This window comes from Nasonia vitripennis, chromosome 2 (assembly GCF_009193385.2).
Source record: "Nasonia vitripennis strain AsymCx chromosome 2, Nvit_psr_1.1, whole genome shotgun sequence".
Classification (NCBI taxonomy): domain Eukaryota; kingdom Metazoa; phylum Arthropoda; class Insecta; order Hymenoptera; family Pteromalidae; genus Nasonia; species Nasonia vitripennis.
The window spans coordinates 18,353,072-18,375,364 of record NC_045758.1 but is presented as its reverse complement, the minus strand read 5'-3'; the positions used below and the strand labels follow the sequence as shown (position 1 = coordinate 18,375,364).

At 46.8% G+C, this 22,293-nt stretch overlaps 1 protein-coding gene across 1 annotated transcript in view; it reads right to left on the bottom strand.

Moving 5' to 3' along the window:
* Window positions 1-21,314, bottom strand: part of LOC100114138 (LON peptidase N-terminal domain and RING finger protein 3) — a 41,659-nt gene extending 20,345 nt beyond the window's left edge. The window contains exon 1 of the mRNA XM_031922660.1: window positions 19,430-21,314. Within this exon, the coding sequence (XP_031778520.1) occupies window positions 19,430-20,018 (589 nt within the window). The 5' untranslated portion in view covers window positions 20,019-21,314. The remainder of the gene's footprint in view (window positions 1-19,429) is intronic.
* Between the last annotated feature and the right edge of the window lie 979 nt (window positions 21,315-22,293).

The window sequence follows — 22,293 nt, the reverse complement described above, 5'->3', positions numbered from 1 at the left end:
GGCGTGCGATGGCGTCCGGCCGGGAAACGTGCAAAGTTTACATAACATAGAGTGCGAGTTTGACAGCGTTGCGAGCACGTGAGCGAACCGGCCCCCTTTATCTTATCTGCGCGCGCGGCACACTTATTATCTCTGCGACGTCGCGAATGCTCGCTGCTTTACGTAATGCTGGACCGCGTTATACAGCAGCCTTTGAGACTGTTGATGTACGCTCCTGCGCGTTCTTACTCCCGTTGCCATTTTTCGAATATAGGTCAAGTCCATTGGGGGAGTTTTGCCTTCGAACACAAGCAAAGACGCGAAGGTACGAAAATCGGTTTACGAAAATACTCGAGGCTGATGCAGCTCCGGAGCGCAGCAGCAGCAGCGAGCAACCTTCCAGCTGCTCCGATTTCGCGCAGAGAGCACACGACGGGCCTCGCGCGAGCAGAGAAAAGTAGGCCAGGCCGACGAGTGACCGAGGCGAGACTGCATGAATGAAATACGCCGGCGCCGCGCCGGAATCGACTTCTTTTTACGCGACGACGACTAGCCGGCATCGCAGCTGCCTCTGCTTGTATGTGCACTATGCATCAGTATGCTTGCCAGGAATATCCAGAGAACTCGTGGGGAATTGCTTTTGCATAACGCATATATACGCGTGATTATTCTCGTTCCAACTCTGTTGCGACCGATACAATGTTGATCCTTGTTTATTTGAATTTAATTGCTACTTGGACAGCATCTGATGCTAATAGCTTGAACACGATTTAACCATCGGGTACAACATTGCGTCTTGCTTGTATTAATATCGCGCAACGTTGAGACGGCGTATCCTACTCTAAAAAACATATGGCATATCATGCACACGCGAAGGTGTCGCGATGGACTTCTAGTGTAAAAAAACGCGAGCTAATCCAGGTAAGGCGTTTTATAGTACGTATAGCATTTTAATTTTGTTCACATCTATACAACCAGAAGGCCTGGTCCTTGCGCGAATGAAAAAATATGCGAGTCCGCGCGCCAAAATAATCTTTGCTTACATAAACAGAAGTGAGTAAGCTGAATCTCGGGATCGGATCTTTCAGCCAGCACCCGATGATCGCTTATCGGCGCTCGCATCTGCTTACATAGCTTCGGACATATCATAAAAACGTTTTATACACATATATCTATATAGGTATAATACGCTACTACTGCCATCGCGCGAACACAAGCGGCTCTTTATCGGTTACGTAAGCACGAGTAGCTGGCTTTCTTTATTTCCTCGCCTTCCGAAATCGCCGTAATACGAGGAGGACCTCTGCGACTAGCTGTTGTGCGAGATCAGCGCAGTGAGTTTTTTCCCTAGCTTCGGCGTGCGTAGGTGATTTGCCGGGTAAGGCAAAAAGCAGCGAGGCGAGAATCGATCGTTAGCCTGCGAACGTTGACGATCTGAGAATTCATTATGCAACGAGAGTATCTTTGACGGCGGATCTTACGAGACAAGAAAACTGCAGAGATTATATTATGCACTGCACGACTGGTGAATAGGAAAATGAAAACGGACTCGATGAATTTTTAATGAAACCTTGTGACAATCAGCGACAAACAATTTATGTAAGAGACAACAAAACAGTGAACGACACTAGCGCCTTTACTAAAACTAGAAATGAAGGCGCGCTTCGCGCGCTCTTGATTCTATCAAATTTTTCTTGTAGACAGTTACACATAAACTACCATCTCTAGCACATTGTATTTCTGATTTCCAGTGTATTTTTACATGAAAAAAGTGATAAGTATTTTAGCTTTTTTGTCAAGGCATTAATTAGAATTTTGACTTTTAACAGTTGTGAGAGATTTTGAGACCGATACCTGTTACTCCATTTTTGCATTTTTTCTCATTCGAAAACTAACAGGTCTAGAGAGCTCATATTTTGCATATAGATTACTTTTGTGATTGTGGAAAGATATTTAAAGTTGAATCAACGTTAACTGAAATACTTTTGTGTTCGACTACAGCACCCATGATAATTATTTAGTCGTATAGCATGAGTTTGCATTTACATCAGTGTTGTAGTCGAACACAAAAGTATTTCAGTTAACGTTGATTCAACTTTAAATATCTTTCCACAATCACAAAAGTAATCTATATGCAAAATATGAGCTCTCTAGACCTGTTAGTTTTTGAACGAAAATAAATGCAAAAATGAAAAAACAGATATCGGTCTCAAAATCTCTCACAACTATTAAAAGTCAAAATTCTAATTACCTAAAACCTTGACTAAAAAGCTAAAACATTTATCACTTTCTCCATGTAAAAATATGGTAGAAACCAGAAATACAATGTGCTAGAGATAGTAGTTTCTGCGTAACTGGCTATAAGTAAAATTTGACCTGCTCAATTAAAAAATTCGCATGAGCCTGGATGTGAAAAGATGAACAAAAACAGTTTAAAAATCAGAATCATCTACGCTACATATTTCTAGGTAACATAGGAAGTGGCAGTGTCATATTTTAGTTGTCTAGTAGCCTTTTTAAAATTCAAAGAGCATTGTATAATGATAGACTTAAACTTACTGACTCGGATACTGAACTTTTCTTTAAATTCACCTCTCAAACCTCACCGGGGCGACTTTGGGCACAGAGACAGAGTATATCTTCAAACTCTTTATTCTTTTAATTGAACTTCTCACTGATATTTAAAAAAAAACTAAATAATATTCACACAGTTTATTACTACTTCAAATAGGGTTAGGGATAATACTACACACTCTTGGTAATGATTAATTTTTACTAACATTTCTTGCTAGTTATATTACATTTCATTTTAAACACCTTAAACATTTCTACCAGGGTTATGAGTTATGACTATTTTGAGGGTTATGAATTTCAAGCGAGGTTCTGATCTCGTTGCCGAGGCAACCAACCAGCAACCAATCAGAATCACGTATTAAATGCTTCACAACAAAGGCCATCATTTTTTTAAGAGAGGATCGCGGGCGTATCGGTTATTTCGGAATCTATTATTTTCGAGAAGGGCTAGACAGTTGGTAGGTTTGAACGACAATGACTGCGAGACAGACGCAAGAGGTATATAGTCAAGCATTTCGACAAACAATTTTTCGTAGCAGCGAAAAGGAGCCGAGAGTAGAGCTCGAGTGTGGAAACGCGAATTAAGCAATTCTCTTTAGCCAGTGCAATTACGAATTAGGCAACTCGCGAGGCTTGTAAAGTCCTTTCATCTCAGCGGCAACTGTACGGCCGTTCGCTCGCCTGCTCGTTCTCGCGTGAAGAAACACACGAAGCGAGATTTCGCGTTGTATTATATACATGTACGGGGCTCGACTCAGTGCGCGGAAAATCACAGTCAGTCAATTTTTTCACCGCCGAGAGCGTGTGATTCGTTGAAATGGAGCATTGAACGTTAGATTCACGACCTGGCAACAAAAAAAGCTATTCTAGGCCAAGATGAATAAGTCCGGATTAACCTACAGCGGCTCATCGGGGAATAAACAGTGAATCATATTATATTGACGAATAGGCATCGGGCATCGGGCTTGCGTATGTGACTAATAAAAAGCGGACCCGAGAGACGTCCGCGCACTGTTACGTAAGGTCGTTCGCAGCTCATAGAACCGAGCGAAACGCCAAGAGTGACCGAACGGCCGGCCAATTTCATGGGTACACGCTCGCTCGGCAGAATTAATTCCAGCGCCGGGCGGATAGGCTTGTGTATACGCATGGGGGCTGGGCGGAGGCAAGGGTCGAGCGATAGGCAGACGAGAGCTAATTTTGGAACGCTGGAGTCGCTGCTGCTCTTTCTCTCCGGCTGAGACGTACTGCCTTTTTTTTGACAGGAAGAGACCACTTCGCTGCGCGGCGGAGAATTCGTGGTGATTTTTCGGATGCTCGATCGAGCAAATTATTTTATAGGCATTTCGCTAGTACGGAACTTACTGGTCTAGTGCAGGGTTAACCGCCACACTCACCTGCAACAGAAAACAAACGAGACACAATTAGACACTTGTTAAACATATCATTATATTGAATCATAATAAACTAATAACACATAACACTTGATTGCAGCTTCTGACAGCTTGAAATCGCGCCTAAATGTATAACAAGCTATAGAAGCCTCTTACTTACAACAGAGCAGCTTCGTTCTAATTATTCTCTCGCGGCATAACAAATTTAGCCAACAGGCTTTATGTGATGTTATAGCTTCCCATCATAATTACCGTCTTCATCCTCAAAGTATTTCCGAGCCGCATCTCTCGTAATATGTGTATTGCTATATATCAGACCCACATAATTAATTCATCGAACCAGAACAAAGCCAGCAGTATACCGAAGCCTCGCCGGTTCGAGTGGATTCTCCGTCCCGATAGCGTAATCCTACGAAAATAGGATGGAGAGCCCGATGCTAACATGCGCATATGTAAAGCACTCGCGCGCTCTCTGCCTTAGACCTTACATGGAATTCGCAATTGGCGCTCGTTGTCGACTTATAGCCGCGCCGTGGCCGATGCCTTGCGTAACGAGAGCGTCTCTCTATTATACGTATACGTGTGTGCAGACTACTCGAGCTATTGTGCAGATCTCTGTGGCAAAAGGCTAATCGCTCGGTGCAGGGTGAGAGGAGATACATATTCGGCAATAAATATTTATAGAGTCGCACGCGCTCATCAATTATTTATCGGCGATGGGCACGCGGACGTGTGACTTTTTCCTATAAGCTTGACGCGGTCCGCCGGGAGCGAAGAGTCGAGAAGGACGGTGTACGTAATGTATAGAGCCAAAGACAGACACGCGCTCGGAGGATAATCGAGTTGTTGATCTCGATGGGCACTCGGGAGCTTTCGTAGAATCTCATCCGGTTTATAAATAGCTTAAACACCTCGTTAAACGCCATCACCGAATAGAACGGCCCGCCGCGCATAGCTTGCATATTAATGCGCGCCTATGCGACTTCTAAATTTAAACGCGACTTGCTTGAAAACAAAAGAATTATCCCCGTTTCGCGATGGAATTCCGACCGAGAATTTGTACCCATGGATATACATGCGCGCATTATGTAATCTAATTCTAAGCGACGCGGTTGGTGTCATAATCATTCGCCGAAACTTCAGATATACGTATACGTGCGATTTAATGTAAGAAATTCTCGTACGTCGAAAATTTTCGAAACATTTCTGGAGCTTATGAAATGTTGCGCAATTAAATATTAATAAACTTCTAATTCGACATATAATAAAACTACTGTGGGCGCACGAGTCGATGAAACCTGAAAAATGTGTGTACAGTTTTAGAACGTCGAAATTGGCTCACGCTAAATATCGGCAAGAAGTGAATTGTGAAAGGACCTTACGACAAAATCCTAGCTCGAACCCCGTAGTAACTCGTTACGATCAACGTTGAGACTTGCGAAGTGTGCCCGACTCGAAACACGATCTACATATGTACCAAGGATCTTCGTCTCGAGATGAAAATTGAATTTTGCACGAATGAGTCTTCGCGCCGAGCAGCACGGTGAATCGCGAGAAGATAGAACGAGCTCTAGGCTCATCGCGGACATTGTGTTTCGCGGGCACGAGACACATAAACATACTGCGCGTGAAAATCGCGCTCTGCCCGCGAGGCGCTTCTCGCCTTGACACGAATCGTCGTCGCGCAAGGCGGATTAATTTCGTGCGGTAATTACATAACCGAAACGTGCGCCTGATGCGGATTCGCAAGTACGCGATGCTTTGACGCTGCAGATGAGGCGAAGACGATGCCGAAAAACTTGGATTCTGTAACTCTGGTGCGGAATGCGTCATAGAGAGTGGGTCACTGTGCTTCGGGAAAAGCTCAGATTCGTCATTGATTAGTTTAACGGTATCTTGTAGGTACGAAAACTAATATTTCCCAGATGATTCCTCTCTTATCTGCTTATCTGCGGGATACTTGCGTGAGCACAACATCAACATTGAAATTAGACACGTGGCCTTAACACAGTATCAGAAGAGAACTATTGCGTTATATAATACACACGAAAGTTGTTATCTGTTTCAAGCGAAATCCGGCACAACACTGTAAGTGTTTTGATATAATTCAAGAACAATAAGCAGTGTTTACTCTCTATTAGATAACCAGGAATCTAAGACGAAGAGAAATGAGTAAATTTTGGCAGCTGCTATATAACTGGCACGAGAGCTATCGAATCCGCCAATATTGACGAGGAAGCTGCGAATGCTCCTAAGAACGCATACTAAATCACCGCAGAAAGCATAATTTGTCGAGGAACTCGAGTTTACGATTTGTTACGTTCCATGTCCAAAGAATCAAGGCGTAGTTCTTACCCAATTCGTACGACAGAAATAACGAGAGGAGAGGCCGAGCGCGCAGTTTTACGATTCGTGCTCGATTTTTCATTGGTCGTGATGTGTCGGAGGGAGTTTTACGAGTGCGATTCGACCTATAGGTATATATAGAGCGAGAGCGACAGAGGGAGAGAGAAGCAGAGCCGCAAGTGGTACGTGACACGCGATGCTATAAAAGTATTTTCGTGTAAACTCTCCCAGTTGAACTCCTAACTGCTCGAGTAAGGAAATAGCTTTTGTACATTATCACTCTCGGTGGGCTGGAATATCGAGCATAGAAAGCGAGTTCGAGCTTTCGATGTTTTAAGAAGTCTCGAAAGCTCGATAGGCCATTAACACGCAGCGAGCGACATCAGCTCGAAGAGTCTGAGAGCGATATTTGTCAGATCGTGTCTTGGGAGAGCTTGCTGCACATTCATCAGGGCGGAGTCTAACGGATAGCCTGTAGCTTGGTGTGAAGAGATGAATTATTCCTTGTCGTTGCAGCAGCGCGATATCCAATGCATTGAACGGAAGGAGTTTTTAGATTAAGCACAAGGACGTATGACTTTTTCACGCTATACGAGCAGGCGCAGTATTTTTTGTCGGTTCGTATCGCACATGCTTGCCTGCATGCTTGTCCCGAGAATGGGTCCAAAAATAATTTTAAGTCTTTCATTGATTCGCCTCGTTATTTCGAGAGAAAGACTGGTGCGGGTCCGACAAAGTCCAAGAGCAGCCATTGGGTCAATCGAGAGCCACGCGCGAAGAAAGAGTCGCCCGTGAGGATGTGCTATTCGCGGTTTATAATAGACACTTTGTTTTTTTTTTTTACAAGAAAATGAAACTGCATTAAGACTATGCAGCAGAAAGAGACAGGCTGCGTTGGAAGGCGCACTTAATTCGAGAAATTTCTTCAGGCGATAAAGACGAAGTATTATGACCACGTCTAAGTTCGTGCAGCTGCTTCCATCGCACATGGCGCTGACTGCAGTCTCTATCTTCGAGATCAGCTCAGCCTCTACTTTTAAACTCCCGATACTTTTTCCTCTCTTTCTCCTTGGCCCGTCTACACTTTGCACTGCGGTTCGGCCTTGACACTTCTCCGTTGCTCTTTTTGCAAATCCGAACACGAGCGGGCTCTCCGCGCGCGCGGGCGCGTCCTTGATCCTCTGACGGCGCACTTGAAGTCAGAGGTGTCGGCGGACGGTTTTTCTCTCCCGCTCTCGAGAGCGAGGAAGAGAGGGACGGTGGTACACAGAACCGCGAGTGTAGGATGCGATTCCGAATCTGGCAGTGATCCATTCGGTACGTCGAACCCGAGAGACGTTGAAGAGGGAGGAAGTTTCGCGTGTATCGAGGCGGGAACGCGCATTTGGAGGGGACAGTTTGACATATTGAAGAGAAACACGCGCTAGTTCGGCTGAATTATTCATGATTCGTAGGAAGTTCTCTCTCGCTCTCTCTCTCTCTCTCTCTCTCTCTCTCTCTCTCTCTCTCTCTGTACGTTACACTTGCACGCGATAATGTTTTCGCTATCGATCGTCGGGTTGGCGGTTTTAATTTCCCTCCTCCTTTTGTCACCGGCTTCTCTTTATACTGCGGTCGGACGTACGGCGATTTGGTGTGAGAGCAGAGTTGGCGTAGCTGTGGGTTCTCTAACGAGCGACAAATTGCCGAAAATCGGATTGCTTTGGTTTTTTAATCGGGGAACCGGCATAGCCGTATCGATTGATGAAAGTCGCGATTAAGAGTATTTTCAAATAACGCACAGCCTGATGGCGAGCACGCCTTATCGGAGAAGTCGCGATAAGAGAGGAAGAAAATGTGTCCGCACATACAAGTGCGGGGGAAGCAGTGTGGGCGAAAAAAGCTCATCCCTTACGTAATTCCAGCTCGCGTATTGTGTAGGTATAGCCACTGCGTGCAATGTGTCACTCGGCACGGTGAATCAAAACCTTCCGATGATTCCCGTATATATACGGCCTTACACACTTGCACTCCTCCTTTGTCTGCGCGATATGTCTCTTATCGCTTTCCTCAAACGTGCATCTGTGTGCGTAGACCTTTATCGTCGGCCTCTTTATTTTCTTTGTTTCCTAGTCGACGCTCGCTCGCTCTCTCTGTTTTTCTTCGCGTCGGCCGATAATGTTGCATAATTAATTAGCCGGCTTTTCGTACCGCGTATGTGAGCGCGTGCGCGGAGAAGCATTGATTGATTTTAGCTATTCTTTATTCCTCTTCTTTCGTGAGCAGAGGAGAAGTAAAACAGATTTTATATTTAACGCGCGACACGTTCCCAGCCGATGCGCGTATCTCGGTGGCTGCGATTTTTCACGGTCTATTCCGAGAAGCGCAACGCACGTCGTTCGGAAAGAAGGGCGGCCGGATTAGTTCGTCGTCTTTTTCTTCCGACGTGCGCGCACGTGCGCGAGCAGACGGAGGCGGAGATGCGCGCGGCGCTCTTTCAGGATGCGCTTTCACGCGAGATGAGGCAACTACAGCTGCGAGGGCGGGAGTTAATTATATCTTCCTTCGGTAGAAGCTCCTGGAACGTCTGATTCGGTGCGGGATGTATATCCTCGCGAGCGTCTGATCGAGGCGAAGAAAAAGCTCCACGGACGGGCGAAAATCGCATAAAATGAGGTTGCTACGCTTCCAAATTGCTTACGTAACTGATGGTACGTGATGTATTAGTTTTAAAACTTGTGCGTGATAATACGTGCGCGCGTAATCGGAGCTAGCTGGTATGCGGCTACAATTTCACATTACAGAGTTGTCGTTTCGATTCTCCCGCCACTTAATTAGCTATAATAAATTCATCACAGTGATTATAGAATATTAGCATAGCGTAATTACACGCATTCAAAATGCACAAGCAAAGAAAAGTTCATCCACACCCTCAACCGATGATTATACTCTGCCAATCAGAGCGTGAGCGCGATAATTTCGCAATACATTTCAAAATCACGTTTGCCGCTATGAAAAATACATAATTTTCGACATGCACATGCATACAGTTTTTTCTTTCTACACAGCGAGAATCACTGCGGCATTTTATACGCGCCGAGAAATCTAGACCTCGTTTCGCGGCACAACAGCAGTGTGGAAAACAGTCAAACAAAAGCAGAGTAAAAAGAGTCGAGGGATTGAAGTTGCTGAGTATGCACAGCTATGCGCGAGGGCAGGTGAACTCTTGGTGTGCAGTATATAGCGCAGGTGCGACGCCGAGCGCTGCGCAGCTGCGTCACTGCGATTGCGGCCTTGCACCTCCATCTACACCGCGGTGGTTCGCCGAATAAGGTATTGTGAATGTGTGTTTCTTTTTTGAAATCGCTTACACGCGGATCAAAGCTCCTTTTGTATGTGAAAACAACAAATAATAATACACAGGTAAATCTCTTGCGCAAATTAAATTAAAGTTGAGGCATGCGTAAGAAACCGATTGGAGCGGAGCTTTTTCTCTGAATTGGCCTTCTGCACCCTCTATATTGTCTTCTTCACCCTAACAATCAGCAAGGATTCTAGAAAAGAATTTTTGAACAATTGATGTTCATCACAATTGATTACGCTGCAAGTAGCTTTGAGCTGAGTTAAGAGACATCCCGCTGATCTTACAAGACCATATTATAACGCGCTCAACAGGTTTATAACAGCAGTCGGATATACCCGACCAAACCTAACATTGTCTCGACGCGCGTAATCAATCGAAGTAAAATAACGGAGCCGCGCGTTCGCTAATAACACTCCGAAAGGGGGCGCATTGTTAATTCGTACGCGAATAGATTATGGAACGATTTGCGGAATCCGATTTTCGCCGCAGCCGCGCACCTATGCATTATTATTACGATCGGCAATTTCTATTCCGAGCTCCGCGCTTATAAGCGAAACATGCCCGTATTTCATTGGGCTAACGATTCCCAATCAATTTTCTAGGTTATGTCGGCAGCAGCGTTACATCGATTCACTCTCCCGGTCGCCGCCCCCCGCCCCCTCGCCGCAAAGCGTAATCTCTTGCAATATCCATTACCCGCAGAGCTGCGATAAACATTTTCTCCGCGTGCGCTCCCGCCGAGTAGGGAAAAATGTATTTTTAAAAGCTGATATTCGTGCACAATGTACCTCGGTACGATCTTCTCTGCTGGGACACGGAGTAGCCAACGTCAATTGAGAAGAGCGAGGCTGCGAGAGAGAAAGACTGACCCGCGACACCGATCGTCCGTTTATGTAAGTGCAATTTGAGCCAAGTCGTACGTAAACGTAACAGACATTGCTAGAGTGTATTTATCTAATCTTGGAGCGTGCACGTTTAAGAGCTAACGCGCCCGAGCCTCTGCCGCTATACTGTCTATCCGTGTGTGCGCATGTGTGCGCACCGTACGCGTTGCATCACGAAAACTGCGCCTGTTGGCCTAATGAGATTAACGACGACGACGACGACGCGCCGTTCCTTTGTTTTCTCGCGCTGCTATGATCTTTGCTTTTCTCTTTCGCGCTCTTTTTTCCACCGCCACTATAGGCAGCTCCTTTTGTCTCTCTATCCGTCAGCTCTCTAAATAATGCGCTTTTACGAGCGCGAGCTGCCAGGCTTGCACTACACACTGCTGCGCGATTTTTATTTTTGACTTTTCAGGCTGTTTATATAACGCGACGGCGCGTACGCTCTGTGTTTATATAAACACTGTCCTATTTATCAAGTCGAATTACGCGGGTTGAGTTCTATATCGGTTTGCCACCTTTGGCTAAATTCGGCATTCCTGTGTGTGACGATGTGTGACGTCGTTTAATTTTACGAGTCGAATTCTTCTCGCGCAATTTAGAACGGTAATTTTTCAATGATCGTCGAACTCGCGAGCCGGCTTTAGCTGATGCCGATTGTAAATCTGCCGATATCGATACGAGTTTGAAGATCATTCGACCGGCGATGAGTGTTTATTTAATTAAGCAGCATCGCGGTCGTTACGTCATTGTTATGTAAACAATGCGCATGATGCATCATTTTTTTTTTTTTTTTAATAATTTCGAGAAACTGTCGTAAATCGATCGACGATAAGGATTACGTAACGGATCATAGATTATGCCGGTTGAAGCTCTCGCGAATGATCCAAAAAGTTTGCAAGAATCCGCGCGCGACAATGTTTTGCCGAAAATACTGCGAGAGCGCGCAAAAGTTACATAAGGATCGGTCGGCTGCAGCGGCGGCGCGACGGCTCGGTGCATTGTAAGCTGGTACTCTTGCGGCGGTGACTCGTTAAAAAAACGTTACGAACTATCAGCGCGATGTCGTCAGTGCGTGCGCTCGCCGCTGCCGCGGGAAATTTGGTGCCGGCCGATCTCGTAACGACGCTAACGGGAACGATGACACGTAATCGTGCGCCGCGCTACTACTGGCTGCTGCCGCTGCCGTACTCGCGGATCGTGTGGGCGAAAGCCCGAGTTCGGAGGAATTCCACACGACGACCCTTGCAAACAAGAAATAGAGATTTAGATTTTAGATTTAATAATTTTTTATTTTTGTACATTATGTTGTACATATAAATACTTATAGTGATGTGTGACTAGGTTAACACAAAAGGTAATAGTTGTGTAAGTGTGTGTGTGTGTGAGAAAGTGAATGATGAAATGTGGTGAGATGAGGTGAAAGTGTGTGTATGAGATGATAAGTTTACATCATGTTTAAGTGTTTTCTAATTTAAAGAAGTGTGTTTTCGCCGCCTGTTTGAAATGTGAAATAGATGATATGTTGCGTAGATGAGATGGAAGGCTATTCCAGAGATAGGACGCGCTGATGAAAAATGAGTTCTTCAGCGCCTCCGTCTTGAAGGGCGGGATGTCCAGGGGGGTCACCTCCCCCCTCACAGGCCTGAGCGCGACGTGAAAATCGAAATAGGCTAACAAGTAAGATGGTATTGAAGTAGTAAAAAGTTTTTTGAGGAAGCATGCCATAAAGTATCTCCTACGTCCGGCGGTGGTAAGCCATTGCAACTCACGCCTATAAGGGGAGATGTGCTCGTCCCTTCTTACACCGTAGATGTATCTGATCCCGGTGTTGACAAGTCTCTGTATCTTCAGGTCGAGGTCTTGCGTCAGGTCACAGTAAGCCAGTGCGCAGTAATCTATGATTGGAAACAGGAGTGCCTGCACCAAATGTTGGCGCAATCTGAGATTAGTGCTCTTCCGAAAAAAGTAGAGCCGATACATTAGAGAGTGAGCACGTTTACACATTTGTGTAACGTGCTCTTTCCACGAGAGTTTGGAATCGAGCACCAACCCCAGATTGCGCACAGATGATTCGTAGTCGACCCGGGCTCCCCCTATAGTTATGTAGGTGTTAGCAGTAGATGGAAGAGCGTTGATATAGTAAGGGGAGCCCAGAACGATCGCCTTTGTTTTACCGACATTCAGCTTAAGTCTATTTAGTGCTGCCCAGCCCATTATCCTCTCGGCGTTAGCACTCATCCTGACAGAACAGGAGTCGAGCTCCTCAAGGGGGCATTGACAGTAGATTTGCAGATCATCCGCATAGATTAGATGGGATACATCTGAATCAAGGCAGAAACCTATGTCATTGATGTACAACGCGAACAACAGAGAGAGAGAGAGAGAGAGAGAGAGAGAGAGAGAGAGAGAGAGAGAGAGAGAGAGAGAGAGAGAGAGCGAGAGAAAGAGAGAGAGAGAGAGAGAGAGAGAGAGAGAGCGAGAGAGAGAGAGAGAGAGAGAGAGAGAGCTGCGGAAAAATTTGCAATCGCAGGGCTTTGTTATTGGAAATTTAAATTCCTCGCTGTAGAATTGATACATGCTTTTGTCATCTCTTTCGGTTTTACTGCACTTGTGCGTGTTATTGACGATAAGAAACGGTTTTAGTGATACATGGATCATTATGTAATGGACTTACATTGCACGCTGCAATATCAGCTTATAAAACAATGAGAAGATCGATTATATCAAATATTTTTTAGATTTCCATACACAAACACGTTATGTAAGTGCGAGCGGCACCGAAAGTACGAGATCAACGATGTTGAGGGGGCTTAGCAAGTAATTTCAATACTTTTTATATTTAGTTCGATTAATATTCTTCATTTCGTCATCTTAAAGCTTGTTGACGCGACCGTTTTTCATTGGACATGGATGAATCGGAAAGTTCGAGGAGCGCAAGCTTCACGTTTTAAAAGCATTTTTCATTGTGCTCGAGCTCGTTCCTAGAGCATATTCTTCGAATAATAGCAACGACGTTTACAAATGGGTCAGAAATACAAAACAATGATGCGCGCGTGTGCGCGTCCTTCGGGTTGCAGTGAATCGTTAAACGATTATACAGTTTATAAATGCATAATATATTACTCGGTCAAGGATTTTTCCGTTAATCATACTATATGTATATACTTTCGCTATAGTTTGAAAACTCTCAATTTTCCTCATTATCGATAATGAGAATCGACAGTTTCTTGCCCCCAAACAAATCTGTTCCCTATTTTTCATTAGAAAATAGATACGTAGATTTGAATATTTTAAAAGTAATCGACGGTATAAACAAGCAGATAAAATGGGATTACAAATAAATCACTAACAGGTTATAAAAACTTTCGAGAACATAAAATTCTTTCACGCACTGTGTCATATTTCTGCCGGCAATACGTCGTGCCTACATACCGATTTGCATACAATGTCAGGAAGTAGATAACCACGTTTCAAGAGTTTCCGATGATCCGCAGCGAAGCAAATTGTCACCATTTACTGATTGCCTCTATCCGCATGTCTTCCTACTTGACGTTTTAATCTCGGAAAACTATCGCGCTGATGATCATTATCTCGGCGACTAATAATTTCCTCGTGAGTTTCTACCTGCGCGAAAATGGCGACTAGATAGAAAGACCGGCGTAGCATCGGAATCGTGCAGGCGCACAGGCATCGTCCGATCGGGCGGACCTTGCCTTCGCCATCCGGTCTTTGTCTCCTTTTCCCCTCGAGCTGCCTTGCGGCTCTTGAACTCGCCGGCACGTATCTCAAGAATCTCCTTCTCCCGGAGTATCACAGTGAATAGAGCGCGTATGCGTTCGGAATAGCCGGAGAGCAAGAGAGAGAGATAGAGAGAGAGAGAGAGAGAGAGAGAGAGAGAGAGAGAGAGAGAGAGAGAGAGAGAGAGAGAGGGAGAGGGACTTGGCGCGTTATATAAGAACTGCTCAGACTGGCCGTGAACTTAGGCGGCGACTGCAGCGTCCAAACGCTCGCGAGAGAAAGAAGGAGAATGCAGCTCTCTTTGTGTGTCCTTTTCTCGAGTAAGAAAGATGGCGAGTTGGTGCTGCTGCACTGGAGGATGAGAGAGACGGAGAGAGAAAGAAAGATGGGAAAAATGTATGGATCGCGGGATGAGAGCTGCGCGAACAAAGGATTCGGGTCTTCTGCTCTGGTGGCTTTTTTCACTCTGTTTTGTTTCGGTTTCATTCCTTTTCAGAAAGAAAGATTAAAACTATAATACTTCCAGAGATTTCCAAGAAGTCGATGATTCCTCTAATCAACACGAATATTGCTCCTATGGCAGAGTCAGAAATATTTGCATATTTTGTTTGCTTCGCACATCAATTTTAGAAAATGTATATACTGGGTACGCGGAAACGTATCTTTGCCAATTTCAAGACAAAAGCCGATAACTTCCTAGTTGTTACAGAAGCAGCGGACTCTTATTCTCCCGTAATGAAGCTTTAGGATCGACTTATGTAAACGTTATCAAACATGTTTTTTTTTATTTATCAAGTTATCATTACACCGATCTCCGTATTATTGCGTTAAATTTTGCATACATTTGTAGCAGTGCGACTCTTCTTTGCGTTTAATTTGTTGCGCCTCGTAACTAACATTCCGAGAACGCATTGCTTAAACATGCATTCACGTTCATTGCCTATCATTTCGTTCCGAGTAAAAGGGGCCATCTTAATGCGAACAACTATACGCGTCCGGTTGATCATTTGAACAAATATCAATGCAAATTAAGACATCTCGAACTCTCGAAGTACGGTTTGGCGAAATCAATGTCAGATCAACTTTGAAATTGAGATTGTCTGTACACGCACGATGACTTTCTGCCTTCTTCGAATGCTAAACCCAAGCGTTTATACATATCTCATGAGTAAGTATTAATAGTAGTGCCATCGGGTAGTTATCTGCGCGATCTTCTCGAGTAAATTATAAAGCACACTGTACACGACCCCGAACGTCAACCTGATGTATCCGTGGATTCCTGCGACGCATAATTTATTTATCATATGGATGACCCGTGGCAAGGAGCTGTTCGTCGTTTTATGAAAAGAGAGCGGGGCGATAAGACGCGTTAATGACTCTCGCGCGGACTCCGACCACTGCGTCTCTCTTTGAAAGAGAGAGGGAGAAACGGAAAGAAGGAGAGAGAGAGAGAGAGAGAGAGAGAGAGAGAGAGAGAGAGAGAGAGAGAGAGAGAGAGAGAGAGAGCGGCGACGAGTCGAGAGGCAGCCGACTGAAGCAACGCGCGCGCGCCTCTGACCTTGAGACTTTTAGCGGGAGAGGAGTTCGACGACCTGGAATAAATCGTAGTCGTGCTCGCGATGCAAGGTCGCTCTCGCTGCATCGCCGCGAAGCGATTGAAAGCCTCCAAACACAAAGGATTGTTTCGTATGCAGGCTCATGGAGTAAGTACCAGGCGAGGTGAAAAATAATTTCGAAGCGCTATTGCAGCAGCAATCTCTGAAATGTTAAACTTGGGGTGTAATAACGTCCGAGGCAAACGAAGTAAATCTCGATGCCCCCGGCTCGCTAGCCAAGATACACTCAGCGGCAGTCGCTATTTCGACGTCTGGGAATCCGGACAAAGAGGAGTTCGAGGGCAGTGCGAACGGAGCGTTGCGTGCTGCACCGTTTCGAGGACGTCAGCCCGCCGCCACAGCCGCGATCAAAACACCCAACCGAAGACGATTCTTCTGTCGCACGGAGAAATTTCGACCTCTGAATTAAAACGCGAAGATTTATAATCGCCCTAGAGCCGTGTGTCTGCTGGGCTGCAGACTTGCGAGGCTGAAGGGACTGCACTCGAGGCGTCGATTTTCCTCGTGAATCTGGGCTAGTTAAGTGGGGTGGCGCTTTGAGAAATTCATTATAGGTGATTTAGAGACGCTCGCTTCTCTTTTTCGGCGGCAGGGTTGGTGCTTGCACAATGCGATTGCAGACGGCGCTCGAGACATTTCAAAATCTTACGTCACGTAGTGAAATTCGCATGAGACGAAACTGCAGAGTCGCAGATCTTTATTATCGCGTCTTTGAGTTTCGCCGATTAATTATTTTTCTATACCATTACTCCTCTCCGTTTTTGTTCCACTTTATGCTCACGAGCTCTCTGTATATTTATACACGCGCTGACGAGAATGGAAGTATAGTACTGCACGCGATAAGAGAGACGCGGGAATGGCTCGGCCTCGGGAACTAGTATGATGGCAAGGGTGGAAGATACGCGCAGTCGCCGTGAAACAGTTTATTTACCCCGGTTTTCTCGAGGTCGACCGAGAAAGCAGACCTCTACGTGCTCGCCGAGATCAAAGAAGATTATCTTTAAAAACGACTTCTCTCCGGCGCCGGGGAAGGAGAGATACAGCGAACAAACATTGCCAAGGTTCATTATATGCGCAACGTCGTCATCTCGCCGTTAAAAATACGCGGAATAAAACTTGGAAAAGGGGGACGATAAATATTAATCGATTGCTTCCTTTCGTTTTTCAGCATACATTCCACGCATCCACTAAACTTATAATCCTTCAATGACAAGCCAACGATGAAATATAACTAAATTTCAATATCAATCGCCCAAAGCCCAAGCGAAGTTATCTTGTTAATCTTGTCCAAGGATGATTGCAGCGGCACAAAGTCAAATCATCGCAACTCGGAGAAGTACACGGACGAAAGCTATGTAAGTGTTCCGAGCAGCTGGTCGCTACTTCCGATAAGCAAAGCTGATTTCCGGCGCGATTCCTGTACTCGCGGCTCCCTGAGTCATCGCACTTGCGCCGGCTGCGCGCGGGATCCGTGCAACACGCGCCCGACGTGCCTCTACGTCAATAGCAACTGACAGCGAGCCGTAGTTCGTCGAGCCGCGCAGGCGCGCCGAACCGGTGTGATGATCTGTTGTTGATTCCTCCGACGCTCGGTGGGGAGCTTGCGCGCCTGATATACCCGGCTCTCTCTCTCTCTCTCTCTCTCTCTCTCTCTCTCTCTCTCTCTCTCTCTCTCTCTCTCTCTCTCTCATTAGCTCGATATTGTTAGCGATTCTGTTTATCTTGGAATCCACAGCCGAGTTTTTAGCTTTCCGATCGCGAAAGTCCAAAGATTTCTGAACTATGAGAGTCGCCAATAGAGAATAGCGGCAGTCACTTTTAATTTTAGTGCTGAATCACTCTTGAGCGCACGAGTATTAGTCGGACAATCAAGCTATTTCTTTTGGAGCACGCTACGACTTGAATTGATAAATGTATTCTTGATTCCTCATATTATGTAACGGAGTACACAAAGCTAATAGCTTTTTTCTGCTTCAGAAAATTCGAATGTATACGTGTAGAAATGCGGACAGGCTCTGATAAAAAATAACACATCGAACGGTCGACCACAGAAAAATTCGCAGATAATCGAGTGTAATACCTTCATCTGCGAGAGCCGCTGCTGCTACATCAGCGAGGATATAGGAGTCGTGCGCGGCCTTTTATTATTTGATTAGCAGTTGGCGCGCTTTACGTAATTTTTTTACACCGAAACATTGTGTAACGCGTGCGCGAGCGCGCATAGTTTAATAAAAAAATAGACTTTGTTACATACAAAGGGAGTCGAGGGAGCGAGCGAGCGAGATAGAGCAGCTAATTTGGCAGTAAGCGCAGAGTGCGTTTCGCGTGCGGTTGACACTCGGCTGCGCGCGGCGACGTGATTCACTCGGTGCGCCTATACTTTTATTATGTTATGAGGCTATTTTCGCGATCGATGCCTGCGGGTGAATCAGTCGTCTCGAATTTTGCGCTCTTCATATCATCGCTGCGTAGGAAGAATACCGGCCAAGTTCTCTATACTTCGACGATAGGTACAGTTTTCAAATCGTTGCGTAACTGCTCCGAAATTTTTTTGCGTGACGCTCGATTGCTTTTCCGATGACGCTTTGGCCGATACTTATTACATAGTATGATGTGTGAATGGAAAAATGCCGCACGTTTGCAGAAGAGCGTGACGTAATGCCGTACGAATGGTTACTCAAATGGAAACGATTTAAAAACCGCTCGTTCCGAGAAGTCTAATCGTGCGATTTTCATAGTTGATCTTTTTCTTGCGACGAACGGTATACACTTGAGATTCAAACGCGCGGCCTAACGACATGGCAATATTTTGCTCGCCGAGCGAAAAATAAGCCGTAACAAAGCAAATTTGCGCTTCCTACCTGAAGGCGCTCTTCTCGGTAAAAATTTCATAAAATCGATTCCTTACATAATTGCAGCGGCCGCCGCCGCCGCCGCGACTACACAATGTTTTTAAATAACCTCCAAAAATTGCGGCCACACGCATCCGAGAGGGTATGGGGCAAACGCGCACGTGGATTTCGTAACGAGCGAAGACGCGTATATATTTTTTAGCCCTTCCTCGCAAAGGTCAGATCTTTTAAAAATCGCTTATGATATAACAGAAGAGAGCCTATACACACATTGTCGTACAGAGTTTATATAAGCCGCCGGGTATCCGCGCGCGCGCGCTCACCGATACTTGTCTACTCATACGCGCGCGCAAATAGAGAGAGAGAGAGAGAGAAAAAGAGAGAGCTGAGTGCGAGCGCTCTAGTGAATGACCGCGTCACGTGACACTTTTATTTACTCGAAGCGAGCAGAAGACTCGGCGAGTGCGTCGACGGCGCGCGGCTTTTTCAGTTCTCGAAAACGCTCTTTTTTCATTGGAGCTTACATAAGGGTGAGTACCGGGTACTCCTTGGGTAAGCCGAGCTCCGGTGCTCGTCTGAGTTTCAAGCTTAACCATTGTATAACGCTCGCATTTATGTAAATCATCCTTTTTACGGCGGCGCGCGCTGGAAAGCCGTTCGCGGAAGCGAAAATTCGGAGCCGCTGTGCAGGAAGACTCACCTAGTTGCACGGCGAGGTCGTATCTCTCGAGCGCCTGGCTGAGCAGTCCCTTCTTCATGAGCGCGTCGGCCTCGTGCCTGGCCGCGCTGGCCTCGGCCTCACGGGGCCACCACTTCTCCACTAGCCTCTGCACGAGCACGTTGGTCTCGGGCCGGGCGAGCAGTTCGTCGTCGGAGAGCCTCTTCTGCCCGCAGACCCGACAGCTGAGCTCGTCGACGAGGCAGGCCCGGCAGAAGGTGTGGCCGCAGTCGAGCGTCACCGGCTGGCACATGGCACCCTCGCAGCGCGGGCAGGCGAACGACTGCTGCTGTTTGCCGCCGGCCGCTGCGCCGGGGCTGGACGGGATGCCAAGCTCCTCGAGCAGAGCGTTGACGAAGTGCCGCAGCTTGTCGGAGGGCACGTTGCCGAGGGCCAGGCAGTGCGAGTAGACGTCGACGGACTCGCGGATCCGGCCGCAGCGGGCGAGCGAGTCGCCGTAGCCGAAGAGCACCTCGAAGTTCGGGCCCTGCTGCTTGAGGCAGCGCTCGTACATCTCGAGGGCGAGCCGGTAGTTTCGCGAGGCGAACGCCTCCTTGGCCATTTCCGTCATTTTCGATCTTCGCAACCGCCGACGGCCGATCAATCGAGCGCGGAGAAGTCCGCCCTGTAGAATCCGCTCCCAGCTGAGATCGGCTGGCTGAAGCTCTTAGACATCGCTGCTGCGGACGGGCAGACCCATATCACACACGGGGACAGTCGGCGCGCACTTGTTGCAGATCTCTACGCGGACGCTTGGACACAATAACCGCAGAGTAGAACCCGCGCACGCTGCACACCCGCTTATCTCGTCGGCGCGCGGCACTTTGTTGTGAGCTGAAACTTTGACAGAGAGCCACGCGGCGAGCCGGCCGAGCGCGCGGTTCATTCACACACCAACACACTCGCTCCGGCTATCTCTTTCTCGTTCTCTCTCGCGCTCTCTCTCTCTCTCTCTCTCTCTCTCCTCCTCTTTCTCTGTCTCGCCGCGGCTGAGGTTCCCAGTCGACTGGCTCGGCTTGGCGCGCGCCGCTGCTGGCAGCTGTGCTCCGAGCGCGCGAGTAGGAGGAGGAGCGCTGCTGCTGCTGCTACTGCCTCTGTGGTGGTGGTTGCGCGCGACTTCGATTGACGCGCGCCGCTCGCTGCTAACCTTTGCGCGGCGCCGCGGCGGTAACGCAGCCCCCCGTTACGCGATGACGCTGATAGCGTAATCAGGATTTTCAAGGATTACGTTAGTCATGACGTTGCGCGGCATTGTGCAAAACCCCTTTTGCTCTTGCCTCCCTCGATGGCGTCTTTGCACTGCAGGACCCCTGCGCAAATTGGCTCTCTCCTACCCAATCCGCGTTGAACGGCGTTGATCGATTCCGTCCCGCGATCGAATTTAATGCTCCGACGCGTGCAAGAACACCTGCATCACGATCGACTCACCAGCCGGGGAAAAATCTATTTTTGAACCAGCAGCAACTCGCGCAGAGCCAACACACCTGGCCCCTCACGTATCGTCGACGAACCAGTCGCGTCTTTGGCACGTCTCGATCCCACCTGCGCGTCCGTCAAGTCGTGGAACGATGGTAAGTATCGCGTACTGATGCTTTATAACGACCCGCACTCCCACGCCGACGGCAGCAGCTGCGCTTTCGGACACTTGTTGTTGTCGGCCGTGGCGAATGACGACGCTTCGTGGCAGCAGCCCGCATCGACGCGGCGCGGCTGGCACTACGTCGACAGCGCCGAGACGAGGGCTTGGCACATCTCGGACATCCTGGTATACTGCGAGAGCGTAGGGGTCCGGCGGCAGCGACGACACCGGGTCAGACTCCTACGGGAGACCGGATCAATGGCTCGGCGACTGGGCTGCGGCCTGCGGCCGCAAGTGCGTATGCACGCGTGCTCTGCTGGCTGCATCATCACACGCGCGGCCCAGGCCACGCATGAGCACAGCGGACTCGAGGGGCTGCGCCTGCGCGGCCCGGACGGCGTGGGTGGACTATCCGCGCGTGCTCGACTCCTCGTGTAATCGACCTGCATGAGAGGCGGCAGCAGCGACTCGCGCTTTCTATGTGACCTGCGAAATTTACGGCTCGTTTACACGGGACCGATGACCGAAATTTTCTTTGGGGGTTCACGTAAAGTGATGAGAAGTTATTATGAAGCTCTGGAGCGGGCGCTGTATTAAGCCATCAGGCAGCAAGTTTTATCGGGGGTAGAGGGATCAATGGCGTTGATGAACCTGACGGGTTATAACTCGAACAACTGAACAATAGTTCTAGAGCCATTTTGATTGTTATATGCTAGGGGATATCGATTCGTAAATTTATAAGCGATTTGCTTTATAAATTTTTGCAATATCTTACAGAAAGACAAAGCGCTCCCTGATAGCACAGAACTGTTTTAAAACGTTAAAAAAAACGTTTTACTTTAAACCATTTTTACGTGTTTGGAAATCTAGTTTAAAAATTGTTGTATCAACATTTAATGACGTTGGAACTGTCCGATTTTCGATTTATAATAAGCCGTTATTAACCTGTCATAAGACGAAATGTTTGTAAATCGTTTTTTAAAATTTTAATAAAAATTTTAAATAATATACAAACGTTTTGCAAAAGGTTTTGGAAACGTTATTTAACTGTTTTTAAAATGCCACATAAACTTTTTATGAAAGGGCTAATTGCTTATTATAAATCGAAAAGCGAACATTTCCAACGTTTTTAACTAGATTTACAAACGTAAAAATGGTTTGGAGTAAAACGTTTTGCTTCTTTCCTTAAAGGAAGCCTTGCAATAGTAATTTTTGGAGTTTATGTAAAAACATGTGAGAAGTGTGTTTTGATGCATTTTTAGTCGAA